The sequence below is a fragment of the Limulus polyphemus genome, unplaced genomic scaffold (genome assembly GCF_000517525.1).
Source record: "Limulus polyphemus unplaced genomic scaffold, Limulus_polyphemus-2.1.2 Scaffold941, whole genome shotgun sequence".
Taxonomy (NCBI): Eukaryota; Metazoa; Arthropoda; class Merostomata; order Xiphosura; family Limulidae; genus Limulus; species Limulus polyphemus.
Window position 1 is genome coordinate 112361 of NW_013666551.1, and position 18133 is coordinate 130493.

General features: G+C 32.9%; 1 protein-coding gene across 3 annotated transcripts in view; it reads left to right on the top strand.

The window, feature by feature from the left end:
- LOC106461352 (probable RNA-binding protein 46) overlaps positions 1-13465 on the top strand; it is a 25768-nt gene extending 12303 nt beyond the window's left edge. Inside the window, exons 4-9 of one of the 3 annotated variants that reach the window (XM_022388255.1) lie at positions 2312-2462; positions 4636-4728; positions 5482-5589; positions 8541-8676; positions 9987-10142; positions 11360-13465. In XM_022388255.1, coding sequence (XP_022243963.1) covers positions 2312-2462; positions 4636-4728; positions 5482-5589; positions 8541-8676; positions 9987-10142; positions 11360-11418 — 703 coding nt within the window. In that variant the 3' untranslated portion in view covers positions 11419-13465. The remainder of the gene's footprint in view (positions 1-2311; positions 2463-4635; positions 4729-5481; positions 5590-8540; positions 8677-9986; positions 10143-11359) is intronic. The other 2 variants (XM_022388256.1, XM_022388257.1) reach the window with 2 other exon arrangements.
- The last annotated feature ends 4668 nt before the right edge of the window (positions 13466-18133 follow it).

Below are 18133 nucleotides of genomic sequence, written 5' to 3' on the forward strand. Positions count from 1 at the left end.
CATTTATAACGCCCCCACGGCCGAAAGGGCGAGCATATTAGGTGGGACGGGGATTCGAACCCGCGACCCACATGTTAAAATAAGCTGAAATTGCATAAAATTTAATAAATGGAATAGTATTAATCTACTGTTTAATTATATATTTGTTTATAATCCACATACGAGCAATCTAGCGAATTTTCTTTTCTTTTTTATTTGATTCTATAATTTTTATACTATTATTTCCTATTTCTTGTATTGAATGTATTGTTCTTATTTCTTGAACTTGAAAAAACAATTGGGTTTCGATATCCGCATTCTTCAGAGCACAGATAGCCCATTGTGTAGTCTTGTGCTTAACATCAAAACAACTAAAATCTTTGCTTTTAATACTTCGACAGATTTCGATGTATGATTACGTCCGTTTAAACCACCAGTGGTGATAATTCATACAATGGAAATAAGGGTATTATCTATTGTCCTTTCAGAGGCTTTTTGTTCGCCTTTAACTTCTATGGTATAATAGCATGTTTTAATAAATATTAAACTTTGAACATCAGTACAAAGACATTTTTAGATTAAACAAGCTTTAAAAAGTTCGTTACTCATTTTTTTTATTAGTAGATAATTTATATTAGATCTATCAATAAATACTTAATAGCAAGAATCATGATGAAACAAAATGGCGGCCATAAAAGTCGCCAGTTTAAAACCAACTTTAAAATATCTAAATATTAACAATGACTATTTCACGGTATTGGCTGAGCAAAACTAGATCTTATTGTATTTATAAAGCCGCCTAAATCGCTATATACGTGTTTATGGAGTGAATCAAAATTTCACTATTTTTTCCCCTAATTTGTCCCAGACTAACATAATTACAGTGGTTTGCCAAAGTAGGAATATTTTGTTTTTAATTTTAAGTAAATCACTTTTTGTAGTTTTGACTTTCTTGTTTCAATACGTTTTGTAGCATTAAAACTTTCTATATTACTAGAGCTAGTTAGATTACGTATATATCGATTCATACTTGTCTTTATAAAATTTCAAGATCTTTTTATTATACTTGTTTTCATTAAGTACAATAAGAAAAAAATTAATCTGTTTGTGTGGAACCATAACCTTTGACTTTTTTTTTTAGTAAGAATTCAATAGTGTTTTGCTATATTCGCTTTCTTTCGTTTTATCTCTTGTATTAACGGGTAGTTTCAAACATTTTCGAGGTAACGCTCTAGACAGTTCGTTGTTAAGCATAAAGCTACACGATAAGCTATCTATGATCTGCCCACCGCAGGTATCGAAACTTAAATTTTACCGTTATAGGGAGAGAGAGAGGTCAGTGGTTCTAGCTGTCACTGATTTTGAACTGTTAGGTAAGAGTAGTGATAGTCTAAGGTATACTGCGCTCTGAATAAGGACAGTCAGTACATTTCGAACAGATTGCTAGTATTGGTTTTTTTGTTTGTTTGCTTTTCAATAACATTCTCATCTGGAATTTTAGGACAACATAGAAATAAAAGTACTGTATTTTAAAAATTGATTAATAAATGAACATTCTGCAGTACACTATATTAAAACACGGGAATCAGAGCACATTTATATTATCTTAAGTAAACAAAGTGTTAAGAGTTATATTCTTGCATAGATCTACCTATCAGTCATTTGTGGGAGAGGGACAGGTGCAAAATGTTTTGTTGGATCGTAACCTTACTGTAAGCAAGAAATTGAGACTTTGATAAAAACAATAATTAGCTATCCTTGACCAGAGAAAAGGTAGCTAGTCAGTAAAAACCTATCGCCATCTCTTGGACTACTTTAATCTTAATATAATACTGTAATTTCACTGTCAATCGGCCGCAAAGTACAGAGCGCAATTTTATGGCACCAGACGCGAGCCGTGGTCTCTCGGATTCACAGGTAGGCAGAGCACAGTAAACCCATCGTGTAGCTATGCGCTTAACAACTAGGCGACACATGACCCGCACTGGTCAGATGTACAACATGAATAGTTTAAAAACTTTTCGAAAGTTTATATCCGTAATCAAAAGTTTGTTTTTACTAGTATAGTAATGTTATACTCAATTTTGATCCGTAGTATTTTCTGGGTGTTAACTTTTTTTCATGTCTACGTAAGTCGTTCTGCAGTCTCAGTGCGAGTGCATCGTCTAGTGTAAGGATAGCTTATTCTGCGAAACTAGATCTTAAGAAAATATTCAGATAAAAAACAACATTAAATCATAGCTCAACGCTATGTTGTTCTTTGACTTTAAAACACAGTTTCCATACATAACGTTTCACTTAAAATCATTAATTACAAGCTTCTTATCTACAGTCGTGTACATCCACCGCCACCACCTATAAGAATGCCCTCTCGAGGTCGAGGTCGTGGAGCAGCTGGAATAAGACCATCTCGTGGTGGAGTGACAGGATATACAGGATACGCTACTGGTAGAGGGGCAGCTGGTATGAAACGTAACGTGGAGGTATGTATGACGAGCTGAAAATATAAAAAATAACCACCAATGTCATTTGCGTGTATGGGGGGTTACGGAGTTCGAGAGGTCACAAAACTTAGTATGTGACCTGGCATTAGAAAGATCTGTAGCTTTACTTAGTATGTGACCTGGCATTAGGAAAGATCTGTAGCTTTACTTAGTATGTGACCTGGCATTAGAAAGGTCTGTAGCTTTACTTAGTATGTGGCCTGGCATTAGAAAGATCTGTAGCTTTACTTAGTATGTGGCCTGGCATTAGAAAGATCTGTAGCTTTACACAGTTCAAGTGTAAAACCGGAACTTTATTTTTATGTCCTTCTAACGGAGGGGTAATTGCCCCTCCTGTTCCCACATTTGACGTCCTTGTGTCTGACACTGTTGGATTCATTTGTTGACTCGCTGGATAACATATTCGTAATTATAATGGAAATAAAACTGAGTTTTTATATCAAATATCTATCTCATACCGTTCTACAAGTGCTGGAGATGACCCATTCTTTCATCTAACATTATTTTTATCCTTGTGTTTGTCCGATATCAGACTATAGAAAGAAAAAACTTTACATACTGGCCTTTACTTTTGTAAACAGATAACCATGGGGATTTCACAAATGTAAAAATGTTAAGTCTCAGAGAGAGTTATCAGATAAAAAGTTTATCACTCATATTTACGAATCGTTTTCATTATATTTTCGAAAGGTTCGTTCTGTTAGCCATTTTTCAGCTATCTCTTATCAATATATCACAAGATTCACTATAAGATATTAAAAATTTGGAAGGAAGTGACTTCCAAGACTTAAATGGCAAAATAAACCTTCGAAATTTGAGCAAAATTTTTTAAACATAAATAATTACGAAGAAACGAGGCTATTTATAAGACCAGGATATTGAAAATAGGTTAAACAAAAATCGAGAACCTCTCAACGAAGCAGAAAAATTAACAGGTCTATCCAATTTCGTAAAATTGGAATGCAGCAACGGATTCAAATTTAAAATTGGAATTTTAAATTTAGTCTAACGAATGTCCAACAGACAGCAGCACTAATTTTAAAAATAATTACAAAAATTACCATTTTTAGTCAACACAAGTAGAGTTTTCGTTAGATATCTTACTGCCACTATTAGGTCACAAGTAGTGATTCACCTAAGATATTATGATAAACTTCATTCACCTGTCTCACTTTCAAGACAACGTTTAGTGCAGGTGTGAAGTTGTTCAAAATATCGTCTCCAGACTACCATAGGTGGATGAGTTTGGTTTTGTATTGGACTATCTGTGTTTTGCCCACCACAAGTAGCGAAACCCGATTTTTAGCGTCATATGTCTGAAGACTTACTGCTGAGGGGTGGGGGCGGTGGATAAGGATTGTTACAATATCTGAAACAAAAGGGAATCCTCAATAGCCGCGGCACTTGAAATTCTTTTAGACAGGATTAGAGTAAATTAATCTATGATACCTTTTATTCCTTTTTATTAGCTATATTTTTGCGCGCCAGCAATACCAAGCGTAGGGCGTGCGTATACCCGATTCGATTTTATTAGACATCAGGATCTCTACCAGCCTACCCTCAATTTGATATTCTGTTAGGCAGAATTAGAGTAAATTAATCTATGAGATCTTGGGCGTGGCCAAATACACCAGTCGAAATGGTTTGACCTTCTGAGTCCAAAACTGTAATTAGATCTCAAATCGGTCAATAGTTGACGAAGCTATGAGCTAAAAGTTTGTACTTGATGTAAAAAAAAACAAAAAACTCGCAGCCATTCTATGAGCCGCTATGCCGCGGCTAATAAAATCGCGTTGACGTATGATGATGTGCTGTATCAAGAATTTGTTGAAATTATAGAATAAGCACAGTGTCTTCCGGGACGCTTTCGCTGCATTTCAACGCGAAAAGAATGTTTAATCATTGTCAACTGAAAGACTACCAGAAGATTGTATGTGATGAAAGCGAATGTCTCATAATCAAATACTTGAACAACCACCTTCTAAACATATCAGTTTCATTATTTTTGTGTAATATATATTTATATATAAACGTTTCGAGTAATTTCATGTTTATTATTAAACTTTATACGCGTATAAAGCACTCAAATCAGATAAAAATCCCATATTTAGCGAGACCATTAATAATTTAATTAATGAACTGTATTTTTTAGTCTCGTTTCGTTCCCATGTCGGGTATGATCCATGACTTGGAAATTTATCCAACTAATCCTGTTACATTTCGACCAACCCGCTCTCCGCAGCAGGTAATTCAGACTGTATTACTTTGTAATCCTGCTATTAGGTTTACTAGTTCTCACAGTATTTGGTGTTGATGCATTTTATAAACAACAAAATAATTTTGGATATCTTAAGTTGACAAAAAATGTAGAATATTTTTTTAAATTACAAAATGATTAATTGTAAATAACCAAAGCAAAATGTAAAAGGTTAATTTTACTCTTCCTATGATATGGTAAAATAATATACATTAAACATCATTAATAGTTCCTTTCTAAGTTTACTTACTTATTATAAGTATTATTTTATTAAAAGTTACAGCTTTTACAGTAAGGAAGAATATTTTAAAAAACAGGACCGAGGTTTCGATCACTGGTGCGATAAAGTACACAAGTTTGTACCAGTGATCGAAACGTCGTACCTGATTTAAAAGTATTTTACTTTACTGTAAAAACTGTAATTTCTAATAAAATAATATGAAACATCATTGTTTATCTGTTGTCCGCTGTTGAAACTCATGTAAACGAAGAAATGTATATAAATCATTAAATTATCCCGTTTTTATATATGGAATTATCTTACCAGCATTTCGATAAATTAAAACTCAAAGGTAACATTTCTCTTGATCAATGTATTCTGTACTCTTTAACGTAACCATGATAAGCACAAAACATTCCAATAAGAATATTATACCACAGACAGATAACTACTGTTTTAACGTATAGATAAATAGGAATATGGGCATGATTTTAAACCAATTTTTATTAAAAACTTACTAGGTCTTGAATGATATTTGCGAACAACGTGGATGGGGAACAGCAACGATTGACGCGGTTCCATCTTCTTTCCACGAGCACGGACGAAATGTGCAGTACTGGACAGGGAAGGTAAACTCTTTGTCTGTTTTCATTTTAATCTCAATTGACATTTATACAGAACTAATTATTTGATTAACTAGCTGTCAGTCAGCTACAGTATCGGGATTTAGGGGCAGGTTTTTTAACTAGCTGCTTTCCCTTTAATCTATCATTTCAAATTTAGGGACGGCTAGTGCAGGTAGCCCTCTAGTGGCTTTGCTCGAAATTCAAGAAAGAAATTATTGTAATTAATTGCTGGTGCTCTGAAGTTAGTTTAGAGTTGTTGTTGTTTTTTTCTTTATGCTAAGAAGTTGTTTAAGAACGTGGTATGTCATAAAATCTACAATCAATAATGTACTCGAAGCCTCAAAGTATAAACATTTTCTGAATAATTATATGTTATTGTTTTAATTTATTCAAATTTAAAGAAAACTTTCACGTGTTTTAAATTTTATCTCTATGCCTTTTGTAAGATTTAAGATTTCAGATGTAAACTCAAGTTCTTAACCTCATTTAATAATTTTTCTTATGTTAAATTTGCTTGTAGGTCTTAATTCGGCCTTATGGCATAGTATATAGCACATATTATGATCACTTCCGTATATTCAGTCCTTTGTTCTAATCCAGTGTATTCAAATGTTATTTCTAATAACATGTTATATACAAACTGTTTTTCCCAGTTCTTAATTTTATGGCATATCATAATTTAATTTATTATGTCCCGTTTTTAGTTCTCTTGCCGCATTATGGCTTAATTCATTCTATACAGTCCTTACTTCTTTTGATCCACAATGACTTAATTCTTTATATCCAGCCCTTAGTTTCTTGTTCATTATGACCTAATTCATTATGTGTACCCCTACTTCTCTTGCTCCATAAAGGCTCTGTTCATTAAACATAGTTCTTGGTTTTCTTGTTCACTGTTACCTAATTTGTTGTATACAGTCCTTAGTTCTCTTGTTGTATAAGGACTTAGTTCATTATGTCCAGACCTTAGTTTTCCTATTCATTATGACCTCATTCATTGTATACACACCTAGTTCTATTGTTGTATACTTAGTTAATTAAGTCCGGTGCTTAATTTTCTTGTTCATTATAACCTGATTCATTACACCGATAATCTTTAGTTCTTTTATTGCATAATGATCGAATTCATTCTATATAGTCCTTAGTTTCTTGCTCATTATGATCTAACTCATTTTATGCAGTCCTTAGTTGTCTTTTTCATTGGGGACCGAACTCATTTCGTATAGTATTTAGTTTTCTTATTCGTTATTAGTGTTCTTGTACGTTGGGACCTAATTCATTATTTATAGCCGTTAGTTTCTTGTTCTATTATGATTCAATCAGCATATCACATTTTAGTTTTCTTGTTGTGTTGTGACCAGTGCTTAACAATTAATCGAAATTCCGATTAAATTTTGATTATTAAAATAAACATCAAAATTGAATTTATAAAATTACTTAATATGTACATTTAAAACTGAGCGCCGTTTTTGTTCACACTCTCAAAACTATAGCTCTTCTTTACCTTATCCCGCATATACAGAAAAAAAACCAACAGAAAATACATTATATTTCTGTTAGATATTGAACTGTGCGCTAAAAAATTAGAAATCTTAAATAAATACATTACGCCTGAGAACTTTTTATGGTATTCTTTTTTCGGTTATCTTTATTCTCGGCAACATCAATAGGTCAGGTTAATTGATGTCATTGATTAAAAGCTGTGAGTATACTTTCGTGTCTTGCCGCTTTGGTATCTATAGTTATGTGGTATCTTGAAGGAATGTAAGTACAGAAAGATAGAAACTCTAGCTTGAAACACAGCCCCCAGAATGCATATCAAACGGCTTGATAAATGTTGTTGTTTGTTAAAAACAACGTATCAGTACTTTCACAAGCGCAGCAGAACATCCTATTTTAGTCAGAAAACAAATACAATAAACAAAAAATTGTTAGTCGATAAAACTTAATATACTCTACAGGCACAGAAATATAAATGTACACACAAACTGTTTCGTATATTATAATGTCTATACAAAGACGTTAACAAGGTGTAATAACAAATTACATTATTTGGTTATTTATATTGTTGCGTCAGCGAGATCACGTGACTATTCTCACGCCCTCTGCTTTCTAGAACTATCCTGTACCTTGGCGAATGCTCTAGCATTTACTACATATAGGGTAGTCTGTTATATAAAAGAGGGTGACAACGTGACAGAATAATGTGTGTGTAGATAGTGAGTAATTGAACTGCAGTCAGAAGTATTGTTGACGTTCGTTGATATAGCGTTTGTTATTGAGCGACTGTTGAAAATAAGTGTATCGTAAAGTTGTATTCGGAAAGAATAAACCAGTTTTATTAAATAAGGACTTATGTCGCTAAAGTTTCGTCGGAACGAAGTTACGGAAAATCAATTAACGAACGGAGACGTAACAATATTGTTACGCCTCCGTTCGTTAGTTAACTTTCCGTAAAAATTCTTTCCGAAGAAACTTTAGCGATACAAGCCGTCTCCAGCCATTATTAGTTTCAGATTACTGTTCATTCTTGTCTAACGCCACGTGTTGTTCATTAAGTTATGAACACCAAGTTATCAACTGTAATTTTTTCATTGTTTCAATATCTTTTACCACGTTTTTCGTAATAATGATCTAATTGCAAAATTGATAATCGCTGAGTACTAGCTGTGACTTAATTCATTATGTCCAGTCCTTAATTTTCTTGTTCATTATGTCCAGTCCTTAGTGATTTTTGTTTGTTTATTATGACGTAATACATTATACCCTGTTCTTAGTTCTCATGTCGTATTCGTGTTTTCAATGTATCAATTTTCATTTGCACTAGTTAAAATTTCCAATCTTATATCTCATGTATACCGTAATTTATAATTCAAAATACTTAGAAGTGGTTTATCGAATATGTCGTGATTTAAAAACAAAACTAATTCCTTACTTTGTTTTCAATACAACAGGTTTCGATACCGAATTTGCCGTCTCAATACAATTTGAATCAGAGTACCAGGGCTTATCCTGACCCTAATCAAGCCAAGCAAGCAGCAGCTGAATATTTTTTAAGTCAACTTGGAGTAGCGTATGAGCGTAAGAATGGTTTGTTTTCATTTCTTAAAAAGAGTATATTGTTACGTCTCCGTTTGTTAATTAACTTTCCGTAACTTCGTTCCAACGAAACTTTAACGACACAAGTCTTTACTTAATAAAACTGGTTTATTCTTTCCGAATATAACTCTTCGATACACTTAATCTCAATGCTCGCGCTAAAACAACACTGTAACGAACGAACGTTAACTTCAACAATACCCTGTTACTGCAGTTCAATTACTCACTGACTATCACACATTACATTCCCCTCTTTTATATACCAGCGTACCCTATTTCTAGTAAGAACTTGAACATTCGCCAAAGTACATGATAGTTCTAGAAACGTTGCGTCACGGTGATCATGTGACTCGCTGACGCAACAATATAATAGTGCAGTTCTCTTTATATTAGTCATAAAGTCACTAAACTTTCGCAAATCCTTAGAAACTTAGAAAATAAGCTAAGAATATAAACGGAAATTAATCATTAATGTAATATCAAAATTAACTGTCACATTTCTTTGTTGTTACTTTTTTGGAAGAGAAAAACTCGAAGTGCTAAAACATGTGAATCTGATGGAGGTCATCAAAGGGCAAGATGCAACTTTTGGCGTACTAAATCTCAAGTTAAATAAGCTAAAAGCAGCAATGAACCAGTCAGTGTATATATTGAAATTCTATTATAATAGTATTGTATTGTTCCTGAAGAAACTAGGCTTAGCTAGATTACTGGAATGGAGGGCGTCTGATATACAAAATGATAAGCTCATCTCCAAAGACAGTTTAAAATAATTTTATTGATGATATAAATTAATGTCATCTTTTAATTAGAACATTTGTTTATCAAACTACAATTGATTATAAGGAATTTCTTATAATTTTGATGTCTTGATCTAAATGTCTATTATATGCATTTTATTTTTCAATTATCAAAATCATAAACCACGACATTATTTATCTAAAGTTGTTCAGAAGTTCATTAATGTCCCTCATACTTAAGTCTCTCTGTGTGGATAACTAACTATTGGATTATCATGTATGTCTACCCACCAGGAAAGTGCCTTTTCTTCATAGATGTTCCTCTAAAAAGCTTTAAATAAATCTTAAATGAAAACTAGAAAATTGTAATTATTTTTATTTCTTGGTGAGTTTGGTGGTACGGCAATAACCATCTACTTAGTGACAGTTTAGATTTTTCGTCTTGTTATTTAGCAAGGGAAGATAACGTGGTTCTTCCCGGATATGTAAACACTGTGTTTCTGGAGAAACACAAATTCTAATACAAGTGACAATGTTTAATATAAAGTTACTTATTAACAGGTTTCGATCAACAACCTAGTCACAGCGTAGTTCCAATTCCACCTAGCTCAGGACCTGGAGTTTTGCATGCACCTCCTCCCAGCTTTTCATACCAGCATGGGCCTGTGGGTGTAATCACTCAACCTTCTTATGCTTGGTGTGTGGCAGATGGTCGAGGTGAATTATTCTTTGTTACCTTATCTTTCAGGTTTACGCATGAAAACCTAAACCACATCTGTTTTTTCCTGGTTATTAAAAGTTCCTGCGTGAAACCTAAAACAAGTCAATATTTTTTTCTCCCTGCTTATTAAGATTAGACATATGATTCTGAGTTATATCAACTAAATCTTCCTGCTTATTACAATCCATGGTTGATTATTGAAGTATATTCATACTGTTTTGTAAATATAGTTGTGTAAAAAAAAAAAAGATTTTTATTTACTTTCGATGTACTTTTTATTTGCTTAATATTATCTATCTTGTAACTACTTTACTCTAGCTGTGATAAAAGGTAAGTTTATTATTTTCAATTTGGCTGGATTAATAAACTAACCGACTTATTTTTGTCTTTAAACAAACATAAGCTTGATGCTCGAGTTAAAACTAGAAAATATGGTTGGTAAAGACAAGGAAATCATGCTTACTGGTGGCTGAACGAACGGACACAAGTCGTATATAGGTTATACAGTGGTTCTCAATATATCTGAGCGCTGTCCACGCCATCTCCAGGTATAGGTCGGGTGAAAAACCTGCAAACTATATATACAAACATTGTTGTGTTTTCATGGTCTCTTTGAAGGCTCTTTGGGGCATGATATACTTGTTCATACCCAAAAGTTTTTATATGAAATAACCATTAATTATAATGAGTTCAGTAAGGAAGACTGCCATTTTTATCAATATTAACCAAGTAGAGATTATACAACGCTATAACATTGACTTGGACTCTACCCATGAAATGAAATGGCTTTTTCCTCCCTTGGTCATTTACACAAGTTCTTAGGTTTTGAAATTACTATTAAAATATATAAATTTATTAAAACATTAACATTTAGTGACGGTCCTAATGAAACATACTCATGAAATTGTTCCATTGTGACAATTCCCAGTTAATCATTTCATGCCACTGTGGTACACCTCACTGCTTTACAAAAATTCATTAAACCCCTTTAATTAATATTGTAACTATGTGTATTATTCACAAACACATGAACGCTGAGCAGAATGACTCCAGTAAAGGTCTAAAATAAGTCAGAGCCACGCTCAAAAAGTCTGTGCGAGTTCAATGTTTTTACCTCATAATTTGTATTTATTATTTTACGTGCGAGTTGTCTGAGTCTGTTATTGTGTATTAGTAAGTTGGTATTTTTTTCTCTTTTTTTTTGATGTTTCAGTTTACGATCAAACTTATTACGACGCCTCTGGACAAGACCACCAAAACTGGTTCGGCTAGAAAGATTTAATGTTGGAATTTGACTTCTGGGTTTGTTTTGTTTTTGTATAAAATGTGTCAAAAATGAATTTACTGTTTTTAGGTTGCCTTTTGTTTTGCTATTCTATGTTGTTGTTTTTTTATGTTTCGGTTAAATATATCTAGTAATATTCAAACTGAAAGTTTATTTTACTTTTATTTTCACGATAACGTTTTTGTTATTAGAAATTAGTTTTGGCCTTTTCACTTGTCTTTGAGTGAAATAGTTTCGAGGGTTTTGAAGGCTTCAGTCTGTGATAGTTTCCATTCATGAAGAGATATATCAACAGTTAGCTTTCTTGAACGGTTGTTTATTCATTCCGGCGTTCAAGAACTTAATATTTTGGTACTAGTTCATTCTGAATCAACTTGTGTTTACAACAGCACAAAATGAACAAACGTCTAGGAGGTAATAACTGTGAGCTAGAGACTCGTAATTAACGAATATTATAGGATGTTGGATGAAGTAATGTTTAATTAAGTATAAGTACTGATAATTGAATTAAGGCGAAATGGTCATTTTTTTATCTATTATAGAAATGATGTGGTTAAATCTTAAATATAAACGATAAGGTATCTTATATATGGGTGTGGTAATGATTTTGATATATATATAATATTACATGGGTGTGTTGTCTAGTCAGTAGGTTCCTTGAACTAATTTGTTCTTAGCTTCAAAATACGGTGTACAAACAGCCATTACGGATTTTATTCTTGATGCTGGTATTATAAAAAGAAAGTAAAAAAAATAGATACAAAAAGAACAAGCAAATAAATATTCTAATGTAACTGTCCTTCAAGTTCAAGCAATCCACACAGTTGTGTTTAAGCCTAAAATATGCTAAAATAAGGTGGGCAACAAATGGCTTTAGACAGCATGCCTAATTTGTGAGAGTTAAACTCCTTAGTAATCTAATTAATCCGGGCCTGGTATGAGCCCTCATTTTCTAAAATAATTACCAAAGAAACGTTATTATCAAAAATTCAACGTTTTATTTAAAATAATAATAATAATTGCTATCCTGTGATGACACTGTTAAAAACATGTTTACTTTATACTAAAATATTAAATTATCATGAACATGATAAATAATGTAATAAACACGATTTTCTTTTATACTTCGTGTTTAGAAGACTCGCAGTAAACAACAAAAATCATCAGCCTACGCGTGGGACGTTTTAGTAACTCAACTAACTGTTGTGATTTCACACTCGTGACGCAATAGTATCTTATTGAAGTTACAATTTGCAACACAAAAATTCTAAATAACAGGTCTATTTTTTAAACACCGGTATTTCTATTTTTATTAATATCATGTGTTTTTAAGATTTTTTAATGTTGAAACAAATCGTTATAGATGTTAGCAACACGTTCGGATCTCTTTTGGTATATGTATATATATATATATACTCACATGCTAAAATGTAAACTAATTATTACGAATATATATATATATATATATATATATCATATCATCATAACTAAGTAAGTATATTAAAAGTTTGGGTTGAAGATGCGTAATACTTTATAGCTATGTTAAGAATAGAGCGACAGGTGATTTATTTCGTTTGTGAAACAATACAAATTGTTAAAATAACTTACCCAATATTGTATGCAAGATTCGGTATTTTAGCAAAAAGCTACACAATGGGCTTCCTATGCTATGTCGACCATGGGGACTCAAACCCCGGACTTTTAGCTTTGTAACTCCTTAAACTTGCCGCTGACCCTTTTACATAAGGCATATACACTTCCATTTAATTCATCCTCTACACGTACACTTTTTAAGAATAATTTGATTTATGTTGTAAGTTCTACAGTAAGTATCGCTAATACTACTATCTCTATGTCTGGTCCTTCTTGTATAAATGCATATCCTTCCATTGACGTCAATAGGATTCTTTTAAGGGGGGGGGGGGGCGGTTTCTCAAATGTAAGCCGCGAGTCAATAGGAGTCCAGTTCATGGCCCAAACAAAGTTCATGCTAGATTGAAGAACCACATTAGCAAACGAAAGAGGTTGTGAATATAACATTATAACGCCACGTTTCCTGCAGCACTGTTTTCAGTTTTCCGTGAGGTTCAAAACGGGAATCGTTCGTACCTGACATTCCATCCCTCCTTCCGTGATTACAGAGAATAATAAGAACAAAAAAATAAACATCTGAGAGCGTTGTTTTCTAGCTGATATTCTAATTTACTATTGAAGTAGTAAGTATTTTCAGGCATAGTAAAAAAAAGTTACTTACTTATAAGATATTTATACATAACGCTTGTATTAATTTTAATTTCCGTCAAAGTTAACCAAAGTTTAAACTTGTCAGGAGCCTAATATAGAAGAGACGTGTGGCCCTCAATAAAAGAAACGTAAGATATATATAATGCAGTGTGTTTACTTTGCACTCGTGAATCCTATTTTTCATTCAATAATAATAAGTCAGTTACTATAGCCCAGTTAAGATCACGTAAAAAACGCATGCCTGCTGGTACCAAATTGTCCATATCAGCCATAACAGGCATATTACACTTGAGTATGCCCGATTAGTAGGTCCCCGGTGAGTCAGCGGAAAGCTTACGGATTTTAAGACGCTGTAATCCGGGGTTCGATTCCCCTCGTTAAACAAAACATAGATAGCTCATCGTGTAGCTTTTCGCTAATAAAACAATAACAACCACTAAATAGAATGGATAAATTACATTTAAGTTTCAGTTAATCATGATATTCTTGAACGTAAGATAGTTCTTAACAATCCCATATCATAGTTCTAGTTAAATAAATAAATATATATTCAATATAAGTATTGCGCTACAAAAGAAGAGGAGAAGAATGGCGATGGATTGTACTGAACAAAATTGAATATATAAGCTTTGTCGTTTGGAGATAATACATGGTGTTATGTTTATAACTACTTGCAATACCCTGAATAATGACTCATAGTTAAAGTATTTATAGAGTCTCGTTTCTTTTCTTTTTTTTTTACTTTTTTATGTTATCAGGGTGGCTATCGGATCTGACAGAGATCATTAATGACTCGGTTGCTGGTGGTATTATATTGGCTGTTAATTTATTCGCAAAACATTTGTACTAAAGAAACTTTTTTTGAGAAAAAGACATGATCAGAAAAGTAATAATTCATGTGTCGTTAGATAATATATATATATATATATTAAAATAGTGTCATGCTCATGTTTCTCCTTTAACTATATTTGCTTCACTTTTGTTTCTAAAATAATATCAAGCATAGATTGTGTTATTTATATTCACGACAATAACTACCAGGAACCTCTTTTATTTTTTGACTAGTATTTTTAAACTTTAAATATATTTTTGTTATGTAAAGTTAATATTTCTTGGTAAATGTATCAAAGTTCTAAAGATTAGGAAGCCATTATAAAAATCAATTATTAGAAAAATAATTAATTAATTAAATTACATTGAAGGTACGATGATTTGGGTTGTAGTTTTTTTTTTTTAGAGAATATCTTTTAAAATAAACGTGAATGTTATTTTTGATGGTAATGTTCGTAAACTTGAACAACGTATATAATCAGGAAAGCGAAACCTTTCAAGCACCATAAAATATGTATAACCTAATGTAATTAAGGCTTATATCATTTCTTCGTCCTATTTCTTATTTGTTATTGTTCTTTTCAATCTTTGTGGTGTCTTATTTGGGTAATTGACCCTAAGCATAGTATGGAATATATACTGTTGGTTTAATGGTTAATAGGTTTAAAAATTTTAATAAAATTATTGCTGTGCAAATTCAACTCATTGCCTTTGGATTGGTTTGCAACTAAATCGTCTCACATGTTCTAAAGATTGAAATATAATCCTACCTGACAGTAACAGTTAATTCTCTGATAACCAGCAATACGATAAAATCAATACAATATTATGACAACTGAGAAGTTCAAGTCTTTTGTTACTCTCTTTGATGCTTTTTTTATCATCCCAAATGCCAACACCCACAGTATTTATTTCCATTAACCTAGAATGTTGTTTGATAATACTGTGTCAATAAAAAGTTGTATCTGACGATAGCAGTGTTTGTTGTTTATAACACTCCTTCCACTTCAGGCAACAATGTAACTTTGCAAACAACTGATAAGATTGTTTTGTTGCCTACATTACCGGACAGGTCCACTCCTGGTTTTGGTTTGCAGTACTTTTAACTATTCTCATCGATATTTATTATATATATATATTACTGTAATAAATTATCGTTCCACAATATATATACATATGTATATCGTATACACATTACAAGCCTCCACGGAAAATGAATATTATTTTGCAAAAATTACGATCACACTAGTGTGATGTAGGTAAGACTGAATCAATCTATGATTACTCTGGTTCTAATAGGACAGAAGTCTATGGTTACTCTGGTTCTAATAGGACAGTAGTACTTATAGTAGAAATGGGCCATATGTGCAATACAAACTAAAATCTCAAACTCACTGCAAACAGCATGTAATCAAAACTTTATAAGCACTTCACCCACACTGCTGAGTAGTAAACAAACCAACTGCAGAGTAACAAGCCACCAAAGCAATTGAGAAATTCGGTAGAGTAAAAACGAACATTTCACAAAACCACAAATTTGTCGATCTGACTGGCTAACTGCCTAACGTTGTTGGAAAGACGTAGCTCTCTCCTGCCTTCACCTTAGGCAAATCTAAATGCACATGATTGAATTATGCTACCTTGGTTAACAACGTTTTTCTTAGTTTTATTTATAAACTTTATAATAACAAGTAATAATAACCATTTTGCAACATTAGTAATGAACTAACAATACACTAATAGCCATATTCTATTATTACAAGCTAGCTTTGTGAGTTGCGAAGTAACAATCCACCCTAGATTGAAAAACGTGGACTACGTAGATTATCTAGATCTAGGTTCTAACTATGATCAAACCTCTAAAAGAAAAGTTCTCAATTCTATACATCTGACTCGAAAATTCTGTGTTGGACAAAGCAATTCTATCATAACAGTCGGTATTTAAGACGTGAGAACGAACACTACCACTGCCGAAGTCTGACGCGGCTTTGCTCGAGCATTTAGGCTGAAGATAAGAATGATAAGTTATATATTCTTTGCATTGTTTCAAGCTTAGTATCACCTATTGACATTTAAGGTTGTACTTGAAACAGAGCGATTTTCTAAATATGCCTTTCAAGAAAATAAAACGGGAAAAGAGGAGGAAATCTTATGTTGATGACCTTGAAAAGTCTTCCAGTGAGTAGAGCATTACAGCAAGAATAGAAATAAGATTAGAAACAGTAATGCTGAATATGCGAAACAAGTCTTAGCCATTAATCCAGCCAAGGAAAAGGCTGCCACCCTGGCTAGATGGAAGAAAAACTATACCAAAGATATCAGCAAAAGCCAAGAAATGTCGAGAGATAGCTGCAAGAAAAGCTCCGAGAAGGATAGGCCTAGAATCCAGTCACTCTTGAGACTTAGTACCACAAAAAGCTATGAGACAAGTGTAATAAAAATTTGAATAACAAATTAGGAAGTAGCAATGGGAGCATCAAAAAGTAAGGAAACAAGGTGGGAATGGGCAGGATAATATTACAACACTTGGTGGCTTTTGACATATTATAACCCCAAAGTGGGTGTGGCCATCGTTCGTCCCTTCTTACTTCGTGTTTTACTTTGGAATTGAATCAACTATAGACTTGAATTGAGTTTTATCAGTAGCTAATCCTTTCTAAGTACTCAACAAATTTTAAAATTTCAAAAATCAGCAGTCTGATACTATTTTTTTAGCCCACCCCTTGCCAGTCAGATAGCTATAATGTCTCCTATGAGCAAAGTATGACTGTTGGAGCTTCCTGTTTCACTTCCGACATCAAACACCCCCTTATGATATCATACATTTTGTTAAGGTCACGTAATTTGATTACATACGTGCATCTGTACTTGGTTGTTGAAACAAAGTTTACAACAGAGAAATTTTGCTATATGTTTCTTTCATTTAGTTTGAAAAATTACCAAGTTACCAAAAGCCAAACTAATAACGTATGAAATTACGTGGCGTTAAAATAGAATCACTTGTTATCCAAGAAACGTACAAGAACTTAACATTTAATTATCTTTACAAGAATGTTGAGTTTCTGAAAAAAACGAAAAACATTCAAGTGTATATTTGTTATTAAAGGGGTACATTATTCAGTTCGTTTGCATGGCGATATGAGAATCATCCAGCTATATTTCCGGCATTATGATTTTCATTAAGTTAATTTGTATACACCAAGTTGGCATGGGGGACAGATCCCCATTTGAGAACTCTAACCTCCCAGCAGCTCCCCCACCTAAAACATCACTTTGAAATTGTTTAAGATTATAAAATTTTCTATCTACATTGTGACTCCCACTGTCATGAAAGTAAAGAAAAAACTTTATGGTGTTTGCTGTGTCAACTCCCAGCAAACTTATAAGTATGATATCATAACAGCAGCAGGCACGATAACGAAGCAGGTAGAATTTATGTGTTCATTGTCTGAAAGGGTAGGAGCAGTCACAGATGAATTACGAACAACCTCGATGGAACACAAACTCTTCTATAATATTGATAAAAACTAGCTTCGTTTCGCCAACACATTATCACATTTATCGCTTTACAAACAATGGCCTCCAAATAACAGTACAACTACCAAACTGAAAACTACTCGTGACTAC